This window comes from Mustela erminea, chromosome 4 (assembly GCF_009829155.1).
Source record: "Mustela erminea isolate mMusErm1 chromosome 4, mMusErm1.Pri, whole genome shotgun sequence".
NCBI lineage: Eukaryota > Metazoa > Chordata > Mammalia > Carnivora > Mustelidae > Mustela > Mustela erminea.
The window spans coordinates 119,658,180-119,672,958 of NC_045617.1; the positions used below are offsets into that span (position 1 = coordinate 119,658,180).

Genomic DNA, 14,779 nt, shown 5'->3' on the forward strand with positions numbered 1-14,779 from the left:
CACAAGTAGGCAGAGAGGCAGGCAGAGAGAGAGAGAGAGAGAGAGAGAGGAGGAGGCAGGCTCCCTGCTGAGCAGAAAGCCTGATGCGAGGCTCCATCCCAGGACCCTGGGATCATGACCTGAGCTGAAGGCAGAGGCTTTAACCACTGAGCCACCCAGGTGCCCCTGTTGAGAACTATCTTGTTAAGCTATTTGAGAATAACCTGTGGACATTATGAGACTGTGCCCTAAATAGTTTGGCACGTGTGTTTGAAGAACAAGGACGTTTCTCCTGCATTACCATAATACCAACATCACCTCCAAGACATTTAAAATGGATACGATGTTATCAAATATACGTAGTCCATATTAAAATTTCTCCTCTTGTCCCAGTAATGTCCCATAGTAAATGTTTGTTATTTTAAGCTGTTAAATTTTGGCATCATATGTTATACAATAATAGATAACCAATACAGTGGGTATGACAGCACAGATGTTCTGGGGATTTGGTGATCCACAGTTCCCTGTGTCTGTTCATTTGTCCCCATTTCATATCTCATGGTTCAAATCCATCCCAACCAGTGGCCTTATCTTAACAAAGAGACCCTATGGGGTTAATAGAGCAATTAATAGCTCTATGACTCTTATCTATAGGTTTTTGAAGAAATGATGTCCTTTCAAACTGCTACATTTAAAAAAAAATTTCTCATTCATCTTGAGTTTGGATGAAAAGCTTTTAATTTATTCTGTATTCTTTGTATGCTCTCTAGGGAAGTCTGAGGCAGTCAGCCTATAAAGGTGGGAACCAAAACACCTCAGGGAAATCACTCAGCATTTGTCTGATACCTACCCTAATCTGAAACCCGGTTGTGTGTTACGTGGTGTGTGAGGTCAGTGTGACAGTTCAGTGATGTTTCAGTGGCCCTGATGGGTTAGCACTGAGTGCATTTCCTTCCCTCAGTACGCCCACCGTGTTTAGCTTGAAGTTTGAACTTGAGCCATGTGCTGGCTGATTTTATGTCACCTAGGTTAGCCTAAGGTACCCAGATATTTGGGTCACAGTGTAGATATTGCTGTGAAGGCAACTGCATTTATTTAGTCAGATGGAAAATACAGGTCATTATCTAATATCTGTCATGGAAATATAAAATAAATTGCTCTCAGAACTATGATTTTCTTTGAGTCCTTACCTTTACAAAAATCTTACATGCAAATGGTAGAATTATATTCCTCAGTTGACAGCACACGGTCATCACTGGTCCATACCAAATCTTTTCCCTGTTTGTTATCATTAATTCCTTTTTTTTTTTTTTTTAAGATTTTATTTATTTATTTGAGAGAGAGACAGTGAGAGAGAGCATGAGCGAGGAGAAGGTCAGAGGGAGAAGCAGACTCCCCGTGGAGCTGGGAGCCTGATGTGGGACTCGATCTCGGGACTCCGGGATCATGACCTGAGCCGAAAGCAGTTGTCCAACCAACTGAGCCACCCAGGCGTCCCTCATTAATTCCTTTTTAATGCACATTCCAGTTTCCTTCCTTTCACGGAAAGCAACCCTTCTCATGTATTTTGTATATACCTTTTTGTTATAAGTATTCTTGAAAAATGTGTGGTTTGTATTTATTTTTTATTCAAAGTGAATTGCTTTGTGCTTATAGAACATTCTGGTTTTTTTTTTTCTTTCTTTCCCCTCAGCCCTTCGTTTTAAAGACCGACACATGGTACTTTGTACACTCGCAGCATTTTTTCCACTGTCTCTCTGGTAGACATGAAGATTGCTTCTATCTCTTTGCCACTGCAAGTAAGTTACAAAGAACGTCCTCCCATAGGTCTCTTCAGGGAGGCAGTTGCAAAGGGGTGTATTTCCAGGAGCAGAATTGTTGGATACTGGAATGTTTTTCACTTGATTAAGTAGTACAAAATTTTCTCTAGAATGGCTACACAAGTATACATTTCCACTGGCAGGGCAGAAGGCTTCTCTCATACCTATTTCCTCACCAACATTTGACACAATCAAGCTCTCATGTTTTCCAGTCTAATAGGTATAAAAGTAATGTATAAATTTGTTTTATTGTTATTTTCGTTGAGTTTGGTTATTTCTTCAAATGCTCATCAGCTTCTTTGTTTCCTTTTCTGTAAGGTCCATGTATATGATTTTTGTGCATTTTTCTCTAGGGTTGATGCCTTTTGGTTTCTGTTTGCAGTTCATTGTATATTCTAGATATTATCCCTAAGTGGTTTCAGACAATGCAAATATGCTCTCCTATCTCACAATTTGTTAATAAGAGTTGTTTATGGTGTCTGTTAAAAAAAATCTTCAATTTTAATGTAACAAAATAATAAAATATTTGCCACTATGGTTTCACAAGTTTTATATAAAGAAATACTTCCCCATCTAGTCCCAAAGATAATTTTTATATTTTATTCTGTTATGTTTAAAGTTACACATTTCTTTTCTGTGGCTTCAACTCACCTGCTATTGTATGTGGCATTAAATAGGATCTGGCTTTATTTTTCTTTGTAGAGTGAGCTGTTTTTTTTTTCTCTTTCTAATAGCACCTATTAAATAACCCACAATTTCCCCCTTAATTTATGGTGTCAACTTTATTGTATATTAGATTGCTGCATAAATATGTTTGTCTCTCAGCTCTCTCTCTCCGTATCTCATTTTGGAATTTTGTTCTCTCGTCAGTTAATATATTTTTAGTAATTTAATTGTAGTAAAGCTTGAAATCAGGTAACGTGATGCCGCCAGTTTTATTTTTGTTTTTCAACATTTCCTTAGCAATTCGGGGTCTCTTCTGATTCCATACAAATTTTTGGATTATTTCCTCCAGCTCTTTGAAAAATACCGGTGGAATTTTGATGGGAATGGCATTAAAAGTATAGGTTGCTCTAGGCAGTATAGACATTTTAACAATGTTTATTCTTCCGATCCAAGAGCATGGAATGGTCTTCCATCTTTTTGTGTCTTCTTTGATTTCTTTCATGAGTGTTCTGTAGTTCCTTGAGTACAGATCCTTTACCTCTTTGGTTAGGTTTATTCCCAGGTATCTTATGGTTCTTGGTGCTATAGTAAATGGAATCGATTCTCTAATTTCCCTTTCTGTATTTTCATTGTTAGTGTATAAGAAAGCCACTGATTTCTGCACATTGACTTTGTATCCTGCCACGTTGCTGAATTGCTGTATGAGTTCTAGTAGTTTGGGGGTGGAGTCTTTTGGGTTTTCCATATAAAGAATCATGTCATCTTCAAAGAGAGAGAGTTTGACTTCTTCATTGCCACTTTGGATACCTTTTATTTCTCTTAGTTGTCTGATGGCTGTTGCTAGGACTTCTAATACTATGTTGAACAAGAGTGGTGAGAGTGGGCATCCTTGTCGTGTTCCTGATCTCAACGGGAAGGCTGCAAGCTTTTTCCCATTGAGGATGATATTTGCTGTGGGTCTTTCATAGATAGATTTTATGAAGTTCAGGAATTTTTCCTCTATCCGTATACTTTGAAGCGTTTTAATCAGGAATGGATGCTGGATTTCGTCAAATGTTTTTTCTGCATCAATTGAGAGGACCATGTAGTTCTTCTCTCTTCTCTTATTGATTTGTTCTATCACATTGATTGATTTGTGAATGTTGAACCATCCTTTTAACTCAGGGATGAATCCCACCTGGTCATGGTGGATAATATTTTTAATGTGCTGTTGGATCCTGTTTGCTAGGATCTTGTTGAGAATCTTAGCATCCATATTCATCAGTGATATTGGTCTGAAATTCTCCTTTTTGGTGTGGTCTTTGCCTGGTTTGGGGGTCAGGGTAATGCTGGCTTCATAAAAAGAGTCTGGAAGTTTTCCTTCTGCTTTGATTTTTTGAAACAGCTTCAGGAGAATGGGTGTTATTTCTTCTTTGAAAGTTTTGTAAAATTCCCCAGGGAATCTGTCAGGTCCTGGGCTCTTGTTTTTTGGGAGTTTTTTGATCACTGCTTCAATCTCGTTACTAGATATCAGTCTATTCAGGTTGTCAATTTCTTCCTGGTTCAATTTTGGGAGTTTATAGTTTTCCAGGAATGCATCCATTTCATCTAGGTTGCTTTGCTTATTGGCATATAACTGTTGATAATAACTTCTGATGATTGTTTCTATTTCCTTGGTGTTAGTTGTGATCTCTCCCTTTTCATTCATAATTTTATTAATTTGAGCTTTCTCTCTTTTCTTTTGAATTAGTGTGGCCAATGGTTTATTGATCTTATTTAAAAAAACCAGCTTCTAGTTTCATTGATACATTCTACTGTATCTCTAGTTTCTACTTCATTTATCTCTGCTCTAATATTATTTCCCTTCTTGTGCATGGAGTTGGTTTAATTTGTTGTTGATTCTCCAGTTCTTTAAGTCATAAAGACAGCTGGTGTATTCTGGATTTTTCAGTTTTTTTGAGGAGGCTTGGATGGCTATGTATTTCCCCCTTAGGACTGCCTTTGCTGTATCCCATAGGTTTTGGACCAAAGTGTTTTCATTCTCATTGGTTTCCATGAATTGTTTCAGTTCTTCTTTGATCTCCTGGTTGATCCAAGCATTCTTAAGCAAGGTGGTCTTTAGCTACCAGTTGTTTGAGTTCCTTCTGAACTTTTCCTTGTGATTGAGCTCCAGTTTCAAAGCATTGTGATCTGAGAATTGAGAATATGCAGGGAATAATCTCAGTCTTTTAGTATCAGCTGAATCCTGATTTGTGACCCAGTATGTGGTCTATTCTGGAGAAGGTTCCATGTGCACTTGAGAAGAATGAGTATTCTGTTGTTTTAGGGTAGAATGTTCTGTATATATCTATGAGATCCATCTGGTCCAATGTGTCTTTCATGCTCTTGTTTCTTTATTGATTTTCTGCTTCGATGATCTGTCTATTACCGAGAGAGGCGTGTTAAGGTGGTATTGTTTTTTAGGATTGATTGATTAATTTAATTATTTGAGAGAGAGAGAGAGAGAGAGAACATGAGCAGGGGAGAGGAGCAGAGGGAGAAGCAGCCTCCCTGTGGGGTTCCGTCCCAGGATTCCAGGATCATGAGCAGAGCCAAAGGCAGATGCTTAGCCGACTGAGCCACAACATGACCCTTTACTGTATCTTTTATTGGTTATTCTGGTGTAGGGAAGTGTTAGTAATTTTTGTAAAGGCTATAAGCCTTGATACATTCTTTTGTTATCTTAATAGTTTGCTGCTTCTATTTTTTTTTAAATTTCTGAGCAGATGATCATATCATCTGCAAATTTATCTGATTTGCTCACATCTCTTTCTTTCCTTATGCACCAGTCTAAACTCTAGTGCGATGTTTTACCAATAATCATAGTCATTGGTCTTTGACACCTAAATTTTTCCCATTATGTATGCTGCTTGTTATAGATTTTTTGGAATATGACCTTTACCAAGATAAGAAGGCTTTATATGATTCTGGGTTCCTTAACTGGTTTTTCAAAAATTGCAGATGGTTATTGATTGAGAAAAACAGATGATTTTTCCTCTTTAGTCTATGATTATGGGGAATTACAGTAACATATTTTATTATATTGGAAGCTTCCTTGCATTCCAAGGATCTTTCATTTGATCCCCATGTATTAGTATTTTTTTCTAGTTTTTATTTAAATTCCAGTTAGTTAACAGTGTAATATTAGTTTCAGGTGTACAATATAGTGATTCAACAAACACTCTGTGCTCATCACAAGTGTGCTCCTTAATCCCCGTCACCTATTTCATCCATCCCTCCACCCACCTCCCATCTGGTAACCATCAGTTTGTTCTCTATAGTGTGTACTATTATTTTTAATACTGTTGAATTCAGTTCATAGATAATTATTTTTTCCATCTATGTTCAAAGTGAGATGGGTCTATTGTTTTCTTTCCTTGAATTTTCCATACCTCAATTTGAAATCAAGATCACGCTAGCTTGATAAAATTAGTTGAACAGCTTTAATTTTTTTTTTTTCTATTTTCTGGGAAAAAAAAGATAGGAGTTGTATGTTCCTTGAATGTTTGGTTTAATTCATCTGTGAAACCGTGTGGGCCTTTTAAAAAATTATTTTATCAGATGCCATTAGCAACTTTCTTCATTTCTTCAATGTTTGTTGATATATACAAATTTTTATTTCTTGTGCAAATTGCATTAGATAAAGTTTTTCTACGAGTTTATCTATCTTACCAAAAGTTTTCCAATTTATTAGCATATACCTGTTCATTATACCCTTTTTTATGTTTTGTATCTATCTGTAGCTATTCCCACATTTTGTTTCTTCATTTTTTTCTCCCCTTTATTCATGACCAGTCTTGTTCCAAAATCTGAATAACTTGCAAATATTTTTTTAAGAAGCAGCTAGGTTTTAGTTTTATGAGATTTTACTACATAGTTTTTGTTCTTTATTAAATTACTTTCTGTTCTGTCTTTATTATTTCCTTCCTTCTTATTTAAGCTTGCTCAATTGCTCTTTCTTAAAATTTTGGAGAATTTTTAGGTCATTTATGTTTAACTTTTCTTGTTCTAATAAATGTATTTGAAGCTATAAAATTCTGAGTACTACTTTAACTGTACTCGTAATATTTGATATGTAACATCTTTACCATGTAGTTCTAAATGTGTTAATTTCCTTTATGGCTGCCTTGTAAATCCAGGCTATTTATCAATATTTTCTTAGTTTGCAAACTATCTGAATTTTAGGTATCCTTTTGATATCAAGTTCTAATTTTATTATAATATGGCTACAAAATGTAGCTTTTTTCAAAGATACTGATACTTTGAAATCTGTTGTAGTTTTCTTTGTGGCATCATGCATATTGTTTTAGCAAATGCTCTGTGTGACTTGAAAATGTATACATGTATAGGAGGAGTTGCTTTCATTGGATGCCTTTTTTTTTTTTTTTTAAAGATTTATTTATTTACTTGGTTGGGAGAGGCAGAGGCAGAGGGACAGAGAAAATCCTCAGCCGACTGTCCACTGAGTACGGAGCCCCACGCAGGGCTCAGTCCATAACCCTGAGATCTTGATCTGAGCCAAAATCACGAGTCAGATACTTAACTGACTGAATCACCTCTGGCTTGTTTTCATTTCAATGAATCTTTTTTTTTTTTTTAATTGAAGTAGTTGACACACAATGTTACACTAGTTGCAGGTGTACAGCATAATGATCCCACAAGTTTAAATGTTATGTTATGCTCACCACAAGCATAGTCACCATGTGTCACCATACAACACTATTACAATGCCATTGACTATATTCTCTATGCTGTAGCTTTTTAAATGATTTTGATTTATTTTTAAAAATTGAAAAAAATTTTTAAAAATGATTTGATTTATTTTTAAAAAGATTTTATTTATTTATTTTCCGTAGAGAGAGAGCGAGCGCGCACACAAGGAGAGAGAGGAGAAGCGGCTTCTTGCTTAGCAAGGAGCCCAACACAGGACTGAATCCCAGGACCCTGGGATCATGACCTGAGCCCAAGGCAGACGCTTAACTGACTGAGCCACCCAGGCGTCCCTAAATGAATCTTTTGAACTTCATACCTAATTTCCTTTTTTTCTTTGCTTTCACTACCTGTAGCTCAGAGCCAGTTGTTTTTTACCCATCCATAGCTGGGTGATAAATACATGTCCTGTTAAACTGACTCTCAGAGGAAAAAAAAACCCCAAAATCTGACCTATAAGGTTCCTGGTTTCTGTAGAATAAATGCTTTATCCAGGCCGATATGAAGCTACCCACGGTCAACAACTGCCTTTCAAAATTCCTGAATATTTTACAGTCTGCTCTTTTTGGCCAGTGTATGACAGCTCCCGCACTCCATTTTTTTTTTTAGAGATTCATTTTGTATTTTAGTTTGATCCCTTGGCTTTACTTATTTCTTAGCTTTATTTTCTCTTTGCCCCACTTTCTTCTTCTTCTCATTAAATCGTATCTGCTTCTGTGAGCTGCTATAAGCGCTTTTTGGGATGAGGGACACAAGGACACGATTCTTCAGTCAATAAGGAAAAAGACAGAGTTCTGACTTTAAATAAAGGCTTAAATCTTAGTTCGGCTCCCAAAGTCTGTGCTGGGCTGTTTGGGGTGTGCCGCATGTATGTGTGGCTCAGGGGTCACGGGGTACTCATGAGAGTTCCAACCTAGAATTAAGGAATCCCTTTTTCCAGTTCCCTCATGTGGGAAACCCCTTCCACTTTCCTGTCCCCAGGGGCCCCCTTTCTCTAGTTCCTCCATTCCTCTGGCCAGAACCAACTATAGTCTTTCTCTTGGCAATTTAGGGCACTACAGCTTTGTACCTGAAGCTGTACCTGTACCTGACTTCTCGGGGCAAAGCTGGAAGATGAAAGAGGGGGAAAAATTGAAAAATCACCCACGGGGAGCATTGCATCTCCAAGCTCTGGCTCTCCTCATTGCCCACATGATTTTGTCTATTTTCCAGAGTCCTTCAGCACTTGCTTTTTGTCTGCTTTCCAGAAGAGTTTTTCTAGTTGTGATCAGTGGGGAGATTGGCTCTTAAACTATTATTTTATTTAAAAAAAAGATTTTAATTATTTATTTATTTGAGAGAGACAGAGAGAGCACAAGTAGGAAGAGTGGTAGACAGAGGGAGACAGAGAAACAGATTCCCCGCTGAGTAGGCAGCCCAACGTGGGGCTCAATCCTAGGACCCTGAGATCATGACCTGAGCGGAAGTCACCAAGCCACCTGGGAGCCCCTTAAACTATTATTTTAAACTTCAGAATAAATTAAATATCATGACTAGAAAGAACTCAAGTCTCTATAATTTTAGACCCCCTCCCCCAAAAAAAGCCACAGGCTCCCAAGGGCATAGGATTGTTTTAGGGTACTTTGAATTTTTATGTTAAGCCTGAGATCCAGAAGGAAAAGCAGACAAAAGCTTCCTGGGGAGCCCATTATGATTTCTGTTTAAATATACCTCTTAGCTGCTTACTTATGAGCAAAATGACATTGAATATTCAAGCTGTAAACCACCTTGGAAATCAACGCCTTCATTTGACAAAAGAGGAAATGAGGGCTCGTAAAAGGGGAATAATTTGTCCCTTCACTTGGGAAGCACAAGGCAAAGCCTGGACCAGAAGTTAGCCTGTTTAGCTAAATAGTTACTCAGGTATCTGCTATTAACTTCCTAAGTGTCATCTGCTGTATTGGGCTAATATCGCAGATTTCAAGGAGGACTTGATATACGAAGATTGAAAGGACGGAAAATTTTATGTGTTATGTGGGAGAGGAAGGGCATATGGTGAAAAAAAAAAAAAAAAGCTAAATCCCATTTTTCAGTTTTTGAATTTGCTATGATTTTGATTAAGGAACTTACTTTTTCTAAGCCTCCATCTGTCCGTAAATAGACATAATAGTCTAATGTATAAAGGTTTTTTGTTTGGGTTATAAAAGAGAAAGCTTATAAGCATGTAACTAATGCCTAGCCCAATGTTTTCGTTGTTGTTATTATTCTTCGAAACTCACAAATCCTGAAATTTTACGCACTCATCACATATTGACCTCTAATGTGAATGAACACAGTAGGGAAAAGGTATCTGATATCTGGGAGGGAAGGAGCCCCCTCCCCTCACCTCACCCCAGTCACCTAAGCTTTATCTCCCTGAGCACCCATTTTCCATTGACCATACCAGGTTCTGGTCTGAAAGAGTTTATTACAAAATGACGAAGGGAGGTCTGAGGAAGATTCACTCGTCATAGAATTTCGGCAGCTCATCACCCAAGATTACTTGATGGTCCACACCAGCAGCTGTAATAGTGACCAGGTAGATGACGCCCCCACTAGAGCCATCCCGGTTCATGGCCAGAGCGATAGCTGCAGAGTTTCAGGGTGGAGAGGGGGAGAGAGAATGACTTAGCTTCAGGATTCTTTACATTCCTCTCCTGCTCATGTGCTTACTACCACTCTCAGACCTCAAAACCCATCTCCTAGGGACACATACCAAGCAGTGTTCTGGTAAATAACTTAGGGAAAAAAATGCCTTTAAATGTAACATCTCCCATTATCCATGGTCTCAAAACTCCCACCAGGATGGATTTCAAGTTGCAAATAGTTAAACAAGCAGTTCATGAGTTCTTGAATGTTTCATGTTTAACAGCCAGCTCCAGCACACCCCTGATTCTTACAGTAACTGTATACTTTGATTTGGGGTTCTCCAAACACTCCTGGTGTCTGCCCTGGGTTCTGGAGTCCCATCTTGTCTAGCATTGTCCTGTTCCCTTTCCCTCTCAAAGGAGTTCCAGTTTAGACATTAAGTTAAATGGTTGTCCGTGTATTCCTCATTGTGTTCCTCACCCTCTCCTTCCTCTCCAGGTTTAAAAACCCTCCCAGGTACCCTTCTCTGCAGTTACCGTTCGTGGTGAAGCTCCTGCACTCCTCAGCCGACATGCCTGGTTTATACGCTGCATCCACATAACCATAGATATAGGTGCTCCCAGAGCCGCCGATGGTGAAGGGCTGCCGAGTCAGCATTCCTCCCAGGGTTCCATACACCTGGCAGGGGCATCCTCAGGTCAGACTATGGAAGCACCAATCCTCTCCTTGCCACTGAGACAGGCAGGGTGTCTCCGTGTTCTGTAGTGAAGCCCCCCATCTCCTACTCCCATTGGCGAGATTATACTCTGTTTTTAGAGGCGGTGTTCTGGGAACCCACTGCCGGAAGGATGTAAACTCTGTCTCCCGCCATAGGGAAGAGGGGGTACATTGGAAGACATGCACCTGGCCCCCGTCCCGTCGGTCCCAGCCGGCTACTATGAGATGTGCAGACAGGTCCTCCCGATACTTATAACTGATATTCCTCACCACGTTGGCAGCAGCGAGAACAAGAGGAGGTTCTTCCAGTTCCAACCTAAAGGGAGTGTTAGTAAGTGTTAGTAATAGGGGTCAATATAACTTCCTGAAGGGCCACCCTCCTGTGCCATTGCCATCATGCCTGCCAAGTGACCTGTGAAACCTGAAACCTGTGGTTGCAATAGTTCAAACTCCAGGGGGACTAGTCTCACAGCACCCACTGGTAAGAAGATTCAACATTTCCCCCCTTTCCTCCATCCCCATCCTTTCCTTACCCATCCCCCAATTATATAACACTTTGCTGCAAGGGCCCTGCCCATGTGGGTAAAAGCAGATAAGATTTACTTCTGCACCAACGACCTTGGTTTCCCACTGGGTAACTTCCTGATATATGGTGGGTCACATCATCATTTTCTTTCTTGTTATTTATAGTGGGACAGAGATTTACAGTGTTCAAGCCCTTTTCACATATATCATTTGATTCTCAAAATAACTGTCAGGTGAGGTAGGGTAGGTGCTGTTAATTATCTCCAGTTTACAGAGGCAGAAACTACATTGGAGCGTCAAGCTCCAGTTCAAAGCTAATAAAAACAGGAGCGCAAACAAGAATTTTTCATTTTTCATTGCAGCGCTCCTGGAATGGGACACTGTCTCGGGCTTCAAGGGTGGGGAGAACTCTGGTGAATGTGGACTGAGGACCCCAGAGCTTCATACCCGTGGAGTTCCAGTTGGTAGGCGGCCATGTCAACCATGGCTTGGGCATCAGCAGCTGAGCCAGAGAGTGCACAGAAGATGTGTTGGTGCAGCGGGGACAGCTTGTCAAACACTCGGTTTACCACCGCCTCTCTGTGGGGAATGGGTCAACAGTCACCAACATTAGCAATGCCAGAATTTTGGAGGTTAATCATCCAGTGTTTCTCAAATTTATCTGACAAGAGAACAGCCCTGGAGTCCATGAAATTTAATACTTGGATTAAAACAGGAAGAAAAAAATCATCTCGAATAAATGAAACACCGCAAGTCATCAAAATTAGACTTATTTCCAGCTTAGATTTTATAGTAAAACAAAAAATAGTAAATTAAGAATCATGTTTTTAAGCAATTTTTCTTTGTTGTACCGATCTTGAGGAAGTTATGTGTTCTATGGGACATTAAGTAATATTGACCTAATCCCATATACTCATTTTGCATATGGGGAGACTGGTCAGGATGGAGGAGACAAAATTAGTTCAACATGTGCTGGATGAGAAACCAGAATATCTGCTTGGCAGAAGCACCTTTTCTATCTCTAAATATAGATGGAAGGAGGGCCCCTGAAATCTTTGTGTCTTACCTCTTTCTCATATCCTATTCTTTTATAACTATTTCTGCAGGGACAGGCCACAAGCATTCAGGCCCCAGATTCTCTTTCATGAATTCAGGGACCGAAGCACTTGCCCAGTATCTCATTAGAGGGGCATTTCTGAAGGTTAACTCCATTTCTGCAAAGCTCCATTTTACCAGTCTCTTCATGAATGGGCAAGAAAAATCTGTATTTAGGGCCATTGGCTTCCTTCCAGAAGCATTTACCTTGACTGGTACTTACCCTGCAGACACTCGGGAATCAGAACCTACCACAACACCTCCGTCAAACTCCACTGCCATGATGGTTGTCTGCAGACAAAGAGGATGGAATGTCAGAGCAGGACAAGACTTGATTCCCTCATGCTACAGATGAGGAAACATCCCCAGACAGGTGAGGTGACTAGCTCAAGATCATACAGCAGTTTAGGCCAGAGCCGACTCCCAGTACAGGATATCCCCTCTATCCCTCCACCTTCTCTGTCTCCTCTCTCAGCTGCAGGGGAATGTCACAGCCCGCTCCTGGCACAACAGAGAAAGAATCCTATTCCTGGGCTGCAGCCTTCCTAGGTTGAATCCTTCCCACTATAAAGAGAGAGGTGGGGATCAGGTTCACAGAGGCAGACATTTGGCTCAAGTGGGTGCTTCCAAGCACTGGTGGAAGAGGCAACCCTATTAGTGAATGACCTCTGCCACATGTGCTCCTAGTGTGTGCAGATGTGTATAGACCCAACACAGAGCAGGTTACTGTGACTTGGGGAAACAACCTCACGTCTTTCTTTGGCCCCTAATTCTCCACCCCACACCCCTTAGCCAGTTTATTAAACAGCAGAAATATCAAGGGGCGCGGTGGTTCGCAGGGCCATGTGAGGAGGGAAACAGCCAGAAACACACGGGATGGTTTAAAATAAAGGCTTCATTTAAGGATTTATTTATTTTTTCTTTTTTAAAAGTAGGCTCCACACCCAGTGTGGAGCCCAGCGTGGGACTTGAATGCAGGACCCTGAGATCAAGACCTGAGCTGAGATCAAGAGTGGGTTGCTTAACCAAATGAGCCACCCAGGAAGCCCTCATTTAAGGAGTTCTGATCAAGAGTTCAATAGGTACCTCAGCAGCCAGAGGAAGAGATCTGTACCAGGAGAGGATTTGCCTGGGGAGTTTGAGCTCACTTTTTCAGGTCAAGAAAGGAAATCAAGGAAAAGAATTAAAGAAGGTGAAAGGGATAAAGCTACACGTTTTCTACTCCTGTTGAGTTGGAAAGAGACTTAAAGGTCCTTGGTTCAAATGCGGAAACTGAATCATGGAGGAGGCGAATGACTTGTCAAGGTTACCCAGAATTAATAACAGACTGGGACTAAAACCCGGGTCTAACTCTCCTGTTGTTGTGACTTCTGCTTCCCATTTTCCACTGCTCATCAGATTTTTCTACCTTACAAATGGTTTTAATGCATTCTCATCACTCTGTAAGTCCGGACCCCAGGGCCATTGCCCAGAACGCGCTGTCTGACATACTGATCTACCATGAACTGAGGGCCACTGAAAAAGGGCAGCCCCATTCTAGAGGTTATTCCTCCAAAACAAAGCTGCCCCCAAGCCAAGAGTCGTGGCATAGTTTAGGAACAGAAGCCAGCCGGCCATGGGCTGTGGGCAGCCTGTTGCCCAGCCTGGGCAGGCAGGTGGGAATGAACAAGAAGGACATAGGGAGCTGCACATAGCAGCTCCTGAGCCAAATGGGAGCCTTCTTGGATCAGGCTGGGGAAGGCCACCACCGTCTCACAAGGAACCCCCATTATCAGAGCTGCGGCTATGAGTTACCCAGCGCGGCCAATTTATCAAAGGTCTGTGTGATGAGCTGTCCCTTCTCAATCAGTGCCCATATTCCCTTCGCCCCAGAGCTGTCCTACTTCACCCAGGGCACCATTTCTTCATCAGTCTGCACCTTCTCCAGCCCCCTCCCCTGATTTAAGCAGCCCCTCTCTCCAGTTCGGAGTTGAAAGCGAAAGCACTTTAGAGCAGCTTCCCCTTGACGTTTTCAGTTAAGAGCCAGTGCACCCCCTTCTCCACTCGCCTCCCGGGCCCAGTCCCTTGGTGGACTCCTATAAGACCCTCTTCGGAATAGATGTGCCCCGTCTTCATCTCAGGGCATCTCTACAAACATTGGCTGCTACAAACTACCTCCTCACTCTTTTAGTCGCCACAAACACTGCTCGGAGTTTCCAGCGTCCCCCTGTCGCTCCACCGCCTCCACCTCTCTCCTAAACCTCCGGCACAGACTCCTTACCCCAGTGCGGACTTGGCCGCCGCGCAACATCTCGGTGCCGCTTGCAGCCTGGGGCACTGCTCTCCGACGTGGGACGGCAGGCAGCGCACGCCTCCAGCCCCGTGCCTTCCCCACGCCCGCCAGGGGGCGCCCGGGTCCGCTCTGTGAGGCCTCGCGCCCGGCGCTAACCTACTTGGAACAGATCTGCCCGGAGACAGGTGACGAAAGAGGCTGGGGTAAAAACGTCCTGGCAAGTGGAATTCGCCAAATGAAGCAGAGATAGCAAGGAAGGATTAGTGTGCCTGATTGAGAAGTTGGAGCCACAAGTCCGCTCCCTAAAACCTCATATCTGATTTCCACGCCTTCTCCCAAAATAGTCTGGGCGGGCCACCTCCTGCGCGGG

The 14,779-nt window shown here is 41.4% G+C and overlaps 1 protein-coding gene across 2 annotated transcripts; it reads right to left on the reverse strand.

Moving 5' to 3' along the window:
* Positions 1-9,619: 9,619 nt before the first annotated feature.
* PSMB9 (proteasome 20S subunit beta 9) lies at positions 9,620-14,673 on the reverse strand. 2 transcript variants are annotated; one of them, XM_032340720.1, is made up of 6 exons: positions 14,570-14,673; positions 12,361-12,428; positions 11,490-11,621; positions 10,704-10,833; positions 10,337-10,478; positions 9,620-9,800 (listed from the first exon to the last, which is right to left on the reverse strand). In XM_032340720.1, exons 2-6 carry the CDS (start codon positions 12,417-12,419, stop codon positions 9,673-9,675), a joined length of 591 nt encoding a protein of 196 aa, XP_032196611.1. In that variant the 5' UTR covers positions 12,420-12,428; positions 14,570-14,673; the 3' UTR covers positions 9,620-9,672. The 2 variants fall into 2 exon arrangements, with proteins under 2 accessions (XP_032196611.1, XP_032196610.1); XM_032340719.1 differs by lacking the exon at positions 14,570-14,673 and adding an exon at positions 14,398-14,562.
* Positions 14,674-14,779: the final 106 nt, after the last annotated feature.